Here is a 15,361-nt window from a genome sequence, read left to right as displayed (position 1 = left end):
CCAAACTATTTTAGGTCTGTTGGAACTTTCAGTCCCTTAGAGAAAAGGAGAAGTCGATTTTTTGCCAAACCCAGGGGTTCTGCATATTTCTTTGAATACTGGCAGTTCATGAGAATATGAGTACACAGTATTAAGTCAAAATGTACTATATTTTCACTCTATTCTCTTACGATTGCATATTACAATTCATATATGATTTAGATTATCTTCTATATGCAGTTTATGTTCTACAACTTGAAATAATATAAACATTTTAAAGGAGATAGAATGAAAATAGCATACTCTACATGATTGTCTTAATTTATATCATGGCCTCTTTTAATTTGTTGTTTTAATAGAGACTACATTGAACCGTGTTTGCCAAGTAAAGCAAATATACAGACAGTACATTTTTATGTATCAGTTTTGTTTTTTTCAATGAATATTTCATGTTTATAAAGAATACAGACTATGAAGATGAAAAGGCATTGAAGAATCCAAAATACAAAGATAGAGCTGGAAAACGGAGGGAGCAGATTGGAAGTGAAGGGACTTTCCAAAGAGATGATGCTCCTGCATCTGTTCATTCGTGAGTACTAAGTTTTAATTGCTCAAAACATTCTTTGTATTGTAATCACATTCATAGAGTAATATGACTTATAGGACTATGTATAGTGGTAATTAGTCTTTAAAGGAATGGTTCTAACAAGATGGAAATATTGTCTCTATTTACATTTTATTTCAATATTAGAATTCCATTCCCTAGAAAATTACTTAGCATATATGAAAGTACAAATACTTATACAGACATACATGTACATAGCTAACATTCTAGCTACCCACTTGAGTGAACTTTTTTTTTTTTTAGAGAGCACATGTGAGTTGGGGGAGGGAGGGACAGAGGGCAAGGGAGGTAGAGAATCTCAAGCAGGCTCCTTGCTCAGCGCAGAGCCCAATGCGGGGCTTGGTCTCACAACCCTGAGATCATGACTTGAGCTGAAATCAAGAGCCGGACACTTAATCGACTGGGCCACCCAGGAGCCCTTGAATGAACATATTTTTATATACTAGATATCTAAAAGTTTGGGCTAGTAAGAAATTAGTATGGACTGGGGTTTTTTTTGGTGGGGGGGGCTGGTATTTTTTATAATTATTTCAGTACTCACCTACGTTTGTTCTTGTTGACTCTGGAATACTATTTTTCTTATTTTTCTTTCAGTTTTTTTCTTTTGGTAAAGTAGCACTGATAACAAGAAAAATGTAATTTTGTGGCCCATATGATATGACCGTATTTCTGCATTTAATCATATATTAACTACATTTTTTTTTTCTCAGAATATAAATTCAGAGTTTAGTTAGAATTTAAATCTTTTGTGTAAGACTGACAACTAACCATAAACTTTGATTAAATGTATTTTATTAATTCCAAGATACACTACTTGGATAGAGTTTTAGTTACATATGACAGCAGTGTTTTCTCAATGGTACATAAAACAACAGTGCATCTTGCATCCATCAGCTTTGATGAAATACAGCATTATGAATTAGATATACTAAGCAACAGGACAAGTTTTTTTAAAGTTTAATTTTTGATGTAATAGCTGGAAAATATGAAGATTGCATTAGAGTTAAATTAGAAGGCAGAAATAAAAAATGAAATACATTGGTCTGCCATTGCTTGGTTTATTGTTATTGAGGAGGTAATTTAACATACTTTGTAGAACTGAAAGTACAGTGTGATGGAACATAAAATCAAAATATCCTTAAACTAGCAGAACATAAAATCATAGAATAAAATGCAAATAGTGAATGAGAGTTTTTGTTTCATTTTACTTTTATTTTTCTATTGATGTACACTTACATACAGAAAAGTACACAAATATAAGTATTGCTATCAATAGTATATCGTAAGATTAACACATTATAGAGTATACATTTCTTGGTCAAGAAATAGAAAATGATCAGTAACTCCCAGAAACCTATCCTCTCCTAGTGCCCCCTCTTGATCACTATTCCTGTTTTCTCCCTAAAGGCAACCACTTTCCTGACTTCCAGTAGGAACAGATTAATTTCACTTGTTTTTGAATTTTAAATAAATGGAATAATTTAGTATTTATTTTGTGTCTATATTCTTTTTGTCCAACATTATTTTGTTAGGTATATTTTATTTTCAGTGCTGTATAATCTCTTACATGAATATGCCACAATTTATATATTTTACCATTGATAGATCTCTGGATTATTTCCAATTTGTAGTTATTATTAAATTTGCTGCAGAAACATTCTTCTACATTTTTTTGTGTGTGCACCATGTATGTGCTTTTCTGTTAAGTAGTATATATAGGACAATTTATGTATCTTAACTGTATTAGGTAGGTCAAACAGTTTTCTATAGTATTTGTACCAGTTACTTTTAATTTATTAGTTTATTATAAATGTGATCTACATGGTCTTTTCGAAATCAACTATCTTAATTTCCTTTAAAGTGAAATTACTGATAGCAACAAAGGTCGGAAGATGCTGGAGAAGATGGGTTGGAAAAAAGGAGAGGGCCTAGGGAAGGATGGTGGAGGAATGAAAATTCCGGTAAGACATGTGTTTTCTTTCATTCTTTATTCTTATAGCAGATGTATTTACTGTGTACCTACTGTGTACCTTAGTGCCAGGAGTGTAGTATCAAGCACAAATAGACATGATTACTGTCTTTGTGGCATTCACAATACCAAATATATATATATATATGCATTGTTTTGTGTGTTTTTTTTTTTTTAAGATTTATTCATTTATTTAAGAGAGAGAGAGAGCACAAGCAGGGAGAGGGACAGAGGGAGAGGAAGAGAGAGAATCTCAAGCAGACTCCCCGAGTGCAGAGCCCCACATGGGGGCTCGATCTCACGACCCTGAGGTCACAACCTGAGCTGAAATCAAGAGTCAGATGCTTAACCGACTGAGCCATCCAGGTGCCCCCACAGTGTTACTTTACAAACAGGCAGATCTTATATCTGTTTTCGATTTAAGAATCAGGTGATGTAACAAGCAGTAGAGGGAATACTGTCTGGAAAACAGTGCAGTGGTTAATTCTGCAGTCCCCATGGTTCATCAGAGGTTTAGATTATCTTTTACAAAAACCTTACAAAGTAACATGATTAAAGAACTTTTTTTATAATTACCTGGTACTTAAGGAAATGATGGATGATTGTGAGGTTTAATGTGACTTTTCTTACTTATGAGGTACAATGAGAAGAACATGGGTTTTATAGTCAAACCTATAAAATAGAATTATTTTGTTAGAATAGGTGCTCTATCACTTACTAGTTGTGTGACTTAGGGCAGGTTTGGACTTCAGTTTTCATATGTAAAAATGGGTATTATAAGAACTGTTTTCTAAGGGGTATCATGAAGATAAGGCCCCTAGTATTGTGCCCAACGTACAGTAGGCACTCAGTAACTGGTAGCTTTTAATAGTTCTCAAAATAATCAGAAGTCCTCCCCCTCATTTTATGAAAATAAACAATCAAGTTCTCTTTATGACTTTTTTTTTTTTTTTTTTTAAGATTTGATTGATTTTAGAGAGAGCGTGAGCGCGGAGCCTGATGCCAGGCTCGATCCCACAACCCTGAGGTCATGACCTGAGCCAAAACCAAGAGTGGGTTGCTAAACCAACTGAGCTACCCAGGCACCCCTCTCTTTATGACTCTTAGTGTTTAATCTACTCTTTCACTTTCTTAGGCAAGGCTAGAGTAGCAGTAGGTTTAAGTATGTCCATTGCCTTTTCTTCTGCTTAGAGTGGGACAGCAGCCTTTGCAGCATCTCGGTGAAATTTGGTGGCCACTCTTTAAGGAGCACTCTGTTTTCTATACGGAGTCAGCTATAGTTACTGATAAGGAAGACAACGTAGAAGAATGACTTTAAGTTCTATGTATAATTATGTGTGCATTCCTGCATGTATTTGATAGATTTGACAGGTTTTCTTTTGCATCAATCTTTGTAAATCAAAGAGTTAAAGTACCAAGTTGGGTACAGCAAATTTCAATGTATTTAGACTCCATAGTAAGTCCTCTGCTTAACTTTTGGTAACAGATCCAGCTTCAGCTTCGGCGAACACATGCAGGCTTGGGGACAGGCAAACCATCCTCGATTGAAGATGTTCACCTTCTCCAAAACAAGAGCAAAAAGAACTGGGAGAAAGCACGAGAGAGGTTTGCTGAAAACTTCCCAGAAACTAAATCTCAAAAAGATGTGCCAGGAACCGTCCCTTGGGTCAAAGGAACCATAGAGTGAAGGTTAGTCATAGAACACAATTCACACTTTTTTTAAAAAAGAGTTTGGAAACTCTTATTTTATTGCAGAACTTTTCCTTCCAAAAGAGTCCATGGCATGAGGGAACTGTATCACAATTTACCCCCTCATGATTCAGAAATGTGTAATAAACTGTGGTTTGCAGCTCTTAAAAAAAACATTTTTTAAAAAACTAATAAATAGTAATTGAATTAGGTTATGCTGTGAGCAGACTAAAGTTCACAGGGCACGGCTGAGCTTATCAAACTTTGTTATTTTATCTTGTCATTTATAAGACCCATTTATGCAAAATTCATATAACCAGTAATGATTTAAATGTACGTTTGTCCTTGTCTTCATATATTCATTATTATAAGATATACAACAAGAAAAACATCAAAAGTTTATAAAAACAAGTCTGATTATATGCATCCTTGTTTATGTCCTTTAGAACTTAGATAAAAAATGTTGAGAACACAGGGATAGTGGTGCATAAATTTTATTCTTAAAATATTCTAAGTAATAGTATTGAAGAACTAATGAACAGGTGATATGTTATAGAAAACTAGTCTTTCATTGTTTTCTTCTGTGAAGAATTTGTTGATTTGTACTATATATTAAGCATTTACATTTGGTTTGTTTTATAGCTGAAATATTTAGATACGAGCAATTGAGTACAGTATTGAAATATTCCATGTGCTGGTATTTATAGTTTTGATAAATCCCATTGCTGGCAATGGAGTTGTGCCAGAGAAATCTGATTTCTACTGCAAAAGGATTACCTAGCTAAGGCCTCAAACACAAGATATTTATTGAAAATGTCTTCAAATGCAATAAAAACATTATAACATCAAAAAGAGTGATTCCTTGAACCAGTGTTTTAAACAGATAGGTCTGCTTTGAACTCAGGACCAGCCAGAATTTTCCTCTTTAAATTGGCAGAGCAGGAACAACAGGATAACTTGAAGTATCGGAGAGAACTGCAGTGCAGCTCTTCGAGTGCATGTCACTGCTCTGCCGGCTATCACTGTTCTCTTCCTTTCTGTTCAACTTTTCTCTCAGCTTTTTGCTGGGAAATTATGCTGGAACTGGCTGTTTTCTGGCAGTGAATATAAGCTATAGCTCCCTCATCTACTATAAAGAAATGTCTTCAAGATTTAGAAATGGGAAAAGAAAATTCTGAAAAAAATTATACAATGGGGAAGATAATTCAGAAAGAAAGGCTACTTGATGGAATTTCTACTCTGAATGGAACAGAGTACTTAAGAAGAAAAGGGGGTGGTGGGGAAAGAAAAATAAATAAATTACTAAAGGTGAGACATATGACCAAACAAATTGTCAAGACCCTCTAGGTCTAAGCTGGGACCATCAGAGGTCCTATAACTCCAAATCTGCAAAAAGTAATTTTCTGTGTCCTTCATAGCCACCTACACACCCTGACACTTACATATGTACATTAAACTTGAAGGCAACAGGAGTGTTCTGCATTCTTTTTCTAAAATAGAAAAAAATTACTCATTTAAATGTGGTTCTGGTACTGGTTCCCTGTATATAGGTGGCCCAAATTAGAATTGTGGTAGATTTCACTCACTGAGTAAAGTATACAACTGTGTATATAATATTTCCCATTTTTATTATTAGATTGTGGAAGACTTTTTTCATTGCTTTCTTTTGTTAAGAAAATGGAGACTTGAAAATGGTGATAAAAATTGAAATATGTGTGATATTTGCGTTATTAAAAACCCTTTGCAGATCTACAGTCTCAGGGCTATACTATTGGTGGTTAAAGGACTGAATAATGTCTGGGTCTATTTCCATTTGTGAAATAAGAATAATATTTATCTTTCATGTCTTTTGAATAGAAAATGAGAAGATGTATATAAAAGTACTTTGTAAACTGTAAAAGTAGTACGGAGATGTGAGCTTCTATTTGTTTAGAAGCAAAGATGTGAATTATGTACAATTTGGATTACATATAAAATTGTTTTGTGTCTCATATTTTAAATTATTTATTCACACAGTATAAATTTATTGTAGTAGTCTTTAAGGGTTTATTTTTTTATTTTTTTAAGATTTTATTTATTTATTTGAGAGAGAGACAGACAGAGCATGAACAAGGTGGAGGAGGGAGAGGGAGAAGCAGAATCCCTACTGAGCAGGGAGCCCGATGTGGGGCTTGATTCCAGGATCCTGAGATCATGACCTGAGCTGAAGGCAGACGCTTAACCGACTGAGCCACCCAGGCGCCCCCCACTTTTTTTAAAGATTTTATTTATTTATTTGAAATAGAGACAGAGCATGAGAGGTGGGGGGCGGTTAAGGGAGAGGGAGAAGCCCCTAGGGTTTATTTTAAGTGGAGGTATAGGTTGCTGAATTTTGAGAAATCTAACATCTTTCATTTTTGCCAGAACATGAGAAGCTGACAAAATTTGAGAATGGAAGAAACCATAAAAGTTAGAGTAAACTAACAAATTATTTTCTAGAATTAAATAGCTAGGTAGCACATTTTTCAAAAAGGATTTTTCCCCCTGCTTTTATTTTTATTTTTACTTTTTTTAAAGCTTTTATTTATTGATTTGAGAGAAAGCACAAGTGGGGTGAGGGGCAGAGGGAAAGGAAGAGGGAGAAGCAGACTCCCTGCTGAGCCTGGAGCCCGACACGGGGTCTACCCCAGGACCCAAAGATCATGACCCAGGCCAAAGTCAGATGCCCAATCGACTGAACCACCCAGCCCCGCCCCCCCCCCCCCCGGCTTTTAAAAGTTCTTCTTTCTGATGTTTCATTTTTATTCTTATGAAATTTAATGGCTCACCCAAATCAGATACCTTCTAACTTCTTGTGTAAAAGATTATGTCTTAATTTGGCACATTTTCCAAGAACATGCAAAAGAAGATAGAAATCTCAAATAAGGGAAAGCGAGGTGTCAGAGATTATGTAGAAAGGCCATCCTGTCAAGTTGCAGGACAGAGGGATGTGCTTGGCAGGGAGCCAGTAAGGCGTTTCTGGACTCAAGACCTAAAGGTGTTCGCAGTGTTTCCCCATCATCTTGTGTTAAGCATGCTTCTTATTTTTGCAGAGCATCACTTACATCTCTGCTGTGAATCTTTAATCTGAAACACTTTACTTTTTCAGACTTTAAAATGAAAATATGTACATTTGGGTTCTTTAAAATGAGTTAGTGTTTATGTGTGTCGGAGCCCAGGCTTGCTCTCTGCCTTTCTGTTTTACTAATTTTGGCGTTGGGTTATGGCCTTATAGTTGCAGATGACTTAGAACTCCTCTGTCATATTCATGTCCAAAACAGGAAGAAAGGGAAAAGAGAGCAGTATTTGTGTTAGTTCTGTTTTACCAGGAAGATAAAAGTTTACTCACAAGCTCTCATAGCAAACTTCTCCTTAGGGTCATTAACCAGAATCTGATAACATGACTACCCATAGTTGCAAGGGAAGTTGAAAAGGTGGGCAAGAGGATGGTCTCACTTGGCTTAAGCCAATCATGAACCATCACCTGGGGCTGAACATGTTGCTGTTGAAACAAAATCAGAGTTCAGTAATAAGGCTTATTGAATGGACAGGTAACAGGCTGCCAGATAACCCAACTATCCATCAGTGGGAATTCTGTGGGGTTGGTTAAATTGTTTTGCAGTCCTACTATGTAATACTTTGAAGCCATTCAAATGCGTTAAGTTAGAATTATCTATACCCTGATAAAGAATATTCTGACTACATTACTGACTTGAAAAAGCAGATTGTAGAAAGGTATGTATAGCCTGATCTCATTTTTAAAAAAATATAAGGGTACACGTCAAATTGTTAATACTAATTGCCAAAGAAGTGAGCAGACTTTCACATTTTATTATTTCTGTATGTGACCTTTTTTTTTTTTTTTAAAGATTTTATTTATTTATTTGACAGAGACACAGGAGAGAGGGAACACAAGCAGGGGGGAGTGGGAGAGGGAGAAGCAGGCTTCCCGCGGAGCAGGGAGCCCGATGTGGGGCTCGATCCCAGAAACTTGGGATCATGACCTGAGCTAAAGGCAGACGCTTAACGACTGAGCCACCCAGGTACCCCATCTGTATGTGACCTTTAAGCAGGTATAATTGTGCACTTACCTATGGGTACTCATACACATTTATAATAGGTAAGAATACAGCACTTGGAAGTGGAGAGGCCTTCAAGGCTCAACCCCAGGCATTTTCCTCACTCTTGTGTGCCACATTTCATTTACCATTTATATACCCATGACTTCAGGTTGTCTTAGCTAGGATACATCTCCAACTCAGTCACCTTAAATGCAGTGTTTAAGACTGAATCCATAGTCTTCTCCACACCTGGTCTTTTCCAGTTTGTTCTCTCAGCTGGCAGCACCATCTATCCAGTTGTTTAGTAAGCTAGAATCAAGGAGTCAGCCGCTATTTCATACACTCACCCTCCGTCCCCTCCTCCAGTTTCCCATATAGTAAATCAGTTCTCTGTCAACACCCACCTGGACTGTGCTACTAACTTCCCAGCTGGTCTCCCTGCAGTCACCCTGTCCTCCCTCCCGTGCATCCTCCACACTGCAGACACAGTGTCTTCACAGCTCCTCTTTCATCATCTCCTGTTTAAATCCTCCTGTGCACAGCTTCCCATTACTCTGAGGACAGAAAACAAACTCCTGGCCCATAACACCCTACCTGGTCTAGCCACCGCCAGCTTTTGCCGTCCTGTGTTACATCATCCCCACTTGCTGCCAGGCTGGCCTTTTTTTCAGTTCCTCAAACATACCACACCCTCTCTTACTCTAGGGCCACTGATCTTCTCTTATGTCTGCATTGCTCTTCCTGTACCCTTTTACCTAGGTAACTCTGACATTTAGATCTCTGCTAATTGATTCTCTTCAGGGATGTGTCCCTTGTCCCCTAGACAGACTGATTGCCTTTGATAAGTGTTCTTGGAAATCCGTATTTGTTCCATTTAGATTATTTACTTTGGGTCACAGATATTAATGTGATTAGTATAGCATTTGTCTGTCTAGATTCTTAAGTGCCATGTGGGCAAGACCTTGGTTTTTCTCTCAACTGTACTCCCAGTGCCTAGCACCATGACTGGCTAATAGCTTGCAGGCAAGCAGTGGAATAGCAAGGTGGGTTTGGGGAGTTGCAAGTGGCTTGATACAGATGGGGTTTTGTGTCACTGAGGAAATGTGGAAGGAACTGAGGCTACACAGAGGGTGTGAAGCAATGGCTTTCAAACCATTTTGACCATGATCCATGTTAAGAAATACAGTTTATGTCATGGCTCAGAACATAAGTGTGTTATGTGTACATTTATAACAGGTTTTATTTTTTTTAAGATTTATTATTAGAGAGTGGGAGGAGGAGCAGAGGGAGGGGGACAGAGACTCCACGCTCAGCATGGAGCCCAACATGGCGTTCAGTCCCAGGACCCTGAGATCATGACCTGAGCCGAAACCAAGAGTCAGTCGCTTAATGGACTGAGCTACCCAGGCACCCCTGTAACAGGTTTTATATACCAATACTTAGCTGTTAGTTCACATAATGTACTCTTTATTTTTGTTTTCCAAATCACTGATTCTAACCACTAAATTGATTTCATAATCCACTGATGGGTTGTGTCCTACAATTAGAAACACCCAGATTTAAAGCTTGGTTTTCAAATGGTTTGACAGAACCTATGGCTTTGCCTTAGAGGAGCTGCAGGTAAGAGTGAGTGAGTGAGTGAGTGTGTGTGTGTGTGCGCGCGCGCGCGCGTGCATGTGTGTGAATGAGTAATGAGGCTGGGAAGGGGTTAGGATGCCAAACGTGACTCCAGTTCTCATGCTATTACCAGAATTGGTCTACATTAATTTGGCTTCCAGATAGGTGTCATATAAAGAGTTTCACTGCTTAAAGAGGAGCTGGTGGGGAGGGGAACTGAACCACGTACCTAGCTATAATACTGTGTTCAGAAATTTGGATTGGGGCTCCTGGTTGGCTCAGTCTGTAGAGCATATAACTCTTGGTCTTGGGGTTGTGAGTTCAAGCCCTACATTGGGTGTGGAGCCTACTTTAGAAAAATAATAATAAAAAAAGAAATTTGGATTTTTATCTCTTCCACAGTGAGGAATTCCTGAAGGATTTTAAGCAGTGAAGTGTTCTCAGTAGATTGCTTTATAGCAAAATAACTGGCTGATTGAAGAGGGGCAGAGTGGAGGCTAACAGACCTCCTGGAGGGCTTTTTCCATCTATCAGGTACTTACTGAGCACCCATCAGGAGCTGTGCAGACCTGTGAAGGCAGGGACCTTTTTGGTCTTACTCACTGTTGTATCTTCAGTACCTGTCACAGCGCTGAATGTTTAGGAGCGTGTGTTGGTTGGATGGATGGAACACACATTTGTGGCATATCAGGCACTCTGCTAAGCACTTAACATACATTATCTTCTTTATTCCTGCCGGTATTTTATGAATTAGAAAACTGAGGTTTGGAGAGGTTTTTCTTTTGCTCAAAATCAAAAAGTCTCTGTGGCACAGTGGCAGGGCTGGGGTTTAAATCTTGATTCTTTTCATCCCAGTGCACAGAGCACAGGCTAAGGAGTCTGGCTGATTTGGATTTGCCTCCTGAGCTGAGCGATGTTTAAAAATTTATTTAAACCTCCATACTTTACTGTCTTCATGCAGCTATTGGGAAGTTTTGTTTAAGATTTTATTTATTTATTTGACAGAGAGAGACACAGCGAGAGCGGGAACACAAGCAAGGGGAGCAGTAGAGGGAGAGGGAGAAGCAGGCCTCCCGCAGGGCAGGGAGCCCAATGCGGGACTCGATCCCAGGACTCTGGGATCATGACCCGAGCTGAAGGCAGACGCTTAACGACTGAGCCACCCAGGCGCCCCTATTGGGAATTTTAAATGAGATAAGGCCTATGTGGTATTGAACAGTGTCCGGTGCATAATAAGCCTTCAAATACTAGCAGTTATTAGTGTTATTATGCCATGCTACCAATAGCAAGGGCACAGTTGTAGGAGAAGCATCCTGGAGTGGGTATGGTGATTATTGAAGTCAGAGGAAAGGTGAAGGGTGGGGTGAGTAAGTGGATGCATCATCTTCATTCCTTCAGGTGATGATAGGAGGTACACTTAAACGAGTACTGCAGAATGAGCAGGAGACTAGTAGATGATAGTGAGAAAGGGTAGAAGGGTCTTGTTAGGTGACCCTTTTGAGGTCCTACTCAAAGAAGGGGTGGATTCTGCATGGAATGAAGCCATCTGGAGAAGGTGATAGGGACATCCAACAGGCCCACCCTGGCTCTCAGTACACTGTAGGAGCAGGAGAACTATAGGGAGAACTGCAAAAGGGACTAGATTTCAGATGGTAAAATCTTCGAACAGCATGCATTCATTCAGCAGATAACCTTGAGGAACCTAAAGTCCGGGCACTATGCTAGGCACTCGGGATACAGTAATAAATGGGACAAGACTCCCTGTCATCTTACATGTATTTTTAGATAGTATTTGTAGAATGTAAAGGCCAAGTAGTCACATGAAGGCCTTGATAGTTCAGAGTATTAATCCAAAGCAGTTTCTGTTCATTTCAAAGTTTTTGCAAAAGCCAAAGCTCTTGGGGTGGAGGGGAAAGGAGCAGTTTGTGTTTTTCAAATGTTTTCAAGTCTGCCCCTAAACCAGACCTTTTTAGGAGAATCTTATAAACTCTGCCCTCAGAAAATGTTTCTTCCGGGTTTTGGATGTATAGACAAGAGTAAAACCTTACTGAGGCTGCAGCCCCTCATTCAGTTATGTGTCTCCTCTAGTTACCTGAGCACAGTAGTGACTCTGCCAGCTCAAACCCTGGGTTTTTTGGGTCTGAGTTTGAACAACAGATCACTGAAGTACCAAAAAAAAAAGAAAGAAAGAAAGAAAGGAAAAGCAACATGAATCATGTCATTGGAAATTGGAGTTGATGGAGAACATGTAAATCAAAAAGTCCCTGGAGGAAGTTAATGTGAATGGAGGCAAATGACTTCCGCCTGCTTGAGTAAGAATGACTTTTCAGAAATTCTTCAACAAAAAGCTAGCTTTCTTCATCTGTGTTCAGATGCCATGGTATTTCATTGTCCAAAAAGCAAGAGAGGGAGAAGTTGGTAAAATATTGTTAAATGTATTTAAACATGTGAGTGTGTTACTTAGCCTTCAGTTACTAGTGGACTGCAGAGGCCAGGAAGGTTGCCAACTCCTTCATCTGATCATTACTTATCTTGACCAAAGGCCCAGGAGAATATATACTGAAATAATAAAGCTTTCATTAGCATTAATGCTTTTCCTTAAAGCCTTTATTTTAATACTATGAAATCAGATTTCAGAGAATGTCATAATTAAAATTTTCATAAAAAGAAACATTTAATACTATCTAAGTATGTAATGACTCCCAGTGCTATCTGAATTAATTCACATCATAAACCCACTAAAGTGGACTTTAATGTCTACTAGGACCATGTTGCCTTTACTTAACCTTCATATATAACACTATCAAGGCCAATTTATGAGCCACACAAAAATAATTATTGCTTTATTATAATCACACCTTATTAACCAGAAATGTTTTAATCTGGTTCTACCATATTTACCAGTCTGGGCTCTGAATACCTGGCAGCTCTTTTCAAAAATCAAAATTTTCCTGGAAATATGAGTATTTGCCAACTTAAGGATGCTTTTAAGAAGGAAGTTTTTAAGACTCTGAGAGTTACTCTGGAAGAGGAGTTCCAGAGACATTCTAAGCATAGAAGCATTTTTGGAAAAACTAGTCTTTCAAGGTAACTACTTGAAGGGAAAAGTACTTAGATGGATAGGGTTTGATATATTTACTTGTAATTTTGGTCAAACTACTTTATAGTCACAAGTCATAATGAGTTCTGACTGGATTGGCTCATTTGAGAACTCAGGTATCTATCATGAAGGAAAATGACTTGGCAAACCTATGTGGCTTGTGAGCAGCTGCTCTCAGCATTCATCCCAGGGAACTTTCTCTTTCTGAGATCCTTTGGCTTGATTTTGAGCTTCTATTCAGATAAGTAAGAGAGAAGGAAAGAAGTCATAGTTACTGAGTTTAAACTATATGCCAGAATTTACCCAAATATCTTAATCATTGTAACAACCCTGTAAGGTATATATTATCCCCATTTTACTGATGAGGAAACTGGGTTTCAGAGAGGTTAAGGTGGTTGCCAAGGTGACATGTAACATACATGTTTGGAAGCTTAGATTTTTAAAAAAATATTTCAACATGTTTATTAATCGTAGTATTTGAGTATTCTCTTTTTGGGGGGAAGCTTAAATTTTAATTCATATCTGACTCCAAAGGCTTGACAACTCAAACATCACCACCTTCCTAGTCAATCAGATCCTAGTTAGTGCACAGATATTTAAATGTTTAGTTCTCTACACTATGGAGGCCTCTGATTTTCCCCCAGAGGCATCCTTCACACCCACCTTGCAGGGATCTGTCTCAGAAAAGTCTGTGAGCACTCCCTGCACTAGGCAGATTTATAAGGAGGGGTGGGGGAGATTAGGACCCCCATTAAAGTATTGATTTCTGGGGAATAGGGGCTCCCCATCAAGCACTTTGCCTTTCTCACATACCTCCAAACCTAAGCCAGGCAGGATACTGCTGTGTGGTAAGCAGATAATAGATCCCCCACCCTTGCCCCCCCAGCAAATGTCTATATCCTAATCCCTGGAAACTACCAATATGTTTCCTGGCAGGGAAGAATTAGAGTTGCAGATAGAATTAGGTTGCTAACCAACTGACCATAAAATAAGAAGGGTCCATTTAATGTGGATGAGGGTAGCAGAGTGATGCAATGTGAGAAAGAATGGCCCTTGCTGACCTTGACAGAAGGGGCCACAAGCCAAGGAATGTGGGCAGCCTCTAGAAGCTGGAAAAGGCAAAAAAAACATCTCCTAGAGCCTCTAGAAAGGAACATAGCTCTGCTGACACTGAGTTCAATTTCAGACTTCTGACCTGCAGAATTATAAGATAATAAACTTGTGTTGTTTTTTTTTTTAAAGATTTTATTTTTTATTTATTTGAGAGAGAGAGAATGAGAGACAGCATGAGAGGGAGGAGGGTCAGAGGGAGAAGCAGACTCCCTGCTGAGCAGAGAGCCCGATGCGGGACTCGATCCCAGGACTCCAGTATCATGACCTGAGCCGAAGGCAGTCGCTTAACCAACTGAGCCACCCAGGCGCCCTAAACTTGTGTTGTTTTTAGGACTGGGTTTGTGGTAATTTGTTACATATGCAATAGCAAACTAATACAATGGCCAACCTCACTTCCTTAAAGTCTGGCTTACCCCCAACACCAGAGCTTGTGGGTGGAAAGCAGCCAACATCAACCCAAGTGTCAGTAGGCACTCCAGCCAGGATAGCACTGGTCAAGAGGTGGACCAGAAGGGAGGCCTGGGAGGAAGTGCAACTTTTTGGCCCCAGGTATGACCGGGATCCATGGATTGAGTTCCAGCCTCCAATCTGCTGTTGTCTTTCAGCAGGTCACTTCACCTTGTTGAAGTGTATGGCCTCATTTGTAAAATATGGAAAATTATACTTGCCCTGCCTGCAGGGTGTCATGAGGACAAAAGAGTGGGTACAACAGAGCATACTCATAACTGCTGCACACATCTTCAGTTCTAGGGAGTGAATGATAAAGTTAGTACTTCACTACTATGGAAGAACTTTGATACACTCCTGTTATTTTTGAGAATACGCATGTCACTGTCAACATTTACTTCTAAATTTGCAGTGACCAAGAAAATCAATTAAACCAAACAACTCATTGACTCAAAGGCAGTTGATAAGTATTTCATGTAATCATACCATGTTGGAGCCAAAGAGGACCTTAATGATCACCTCATCCATTTTGCAGACAAGCAGATTTAGGTTGTGGAAAGGTAAGAAGTTCAAACCTTTAGAAATAGAATTCCCTATTGAGTGGCAGCAAAACAAAAGTCCAGTCTTTATGAATCCCTTCTAAGATGTTAAAGACATGGACAGCTATTTAAAATAGAAAGCCCAAACCAGTTCTTCCCTCTCCAGCTCCATGGATGACAGCTTAGGTGTATAAAGGGCTCTAG

At 38.8% G+C, this 15,361-nt stretch overlaps 1 protein-coding gene across 3 annotated transcripts in view; it reads left to right on the top strand.

Annotated features, from left to right (window-relative positions):
• Positions 1–15,361, top strand: part of AGGF1 (angiogenic factor with G-patch and FHA domains 1) — a 72,348-nt gene that overhangs the window by 30,899 nt on the left and 26,088 nt on the right. For all 3 annotated transcript variants that reach the window (XM_081826708.1, XM_006735412.3, XM_081826707.1), the window contains exons 12-14: positions 441–568; positions 2,466–2,565; positions 4,060–4,262. In XM_081826708.1, coding sequence (XP_081682834.1) covers positions 441–568; positions 2,466–2,565; positions 4,060–4,260 — 429 coding nt within the window. In that variant the 3' untranslated portion in view covers positions 4,261–4,262. The remainder of the gene's footprint in view (positions 1–440; positions 569–2,465; positions 2,566–4,059; positions 4,263–15,361) is intronic.

The sequence above is a fragment of the Leptonychotes weddellii genome, chromosome 7, assembly GCF_054177405.1.
Source record: "Leptonychotes weddellii isolate Sample4059 chromosome 7, ASM5417740v2, whole genome shotgun sequence".
NCBI lineage: Eukaryota > Metazoa > Chordata > Mammalia > Carnivora > Phocidae > Leptonychotes > Leptonychotes weddellii.
Note: the sequence above shows the minus strand (reverse complement) of the source record. Positions and strands in the feature narration are given on the sequence as shown.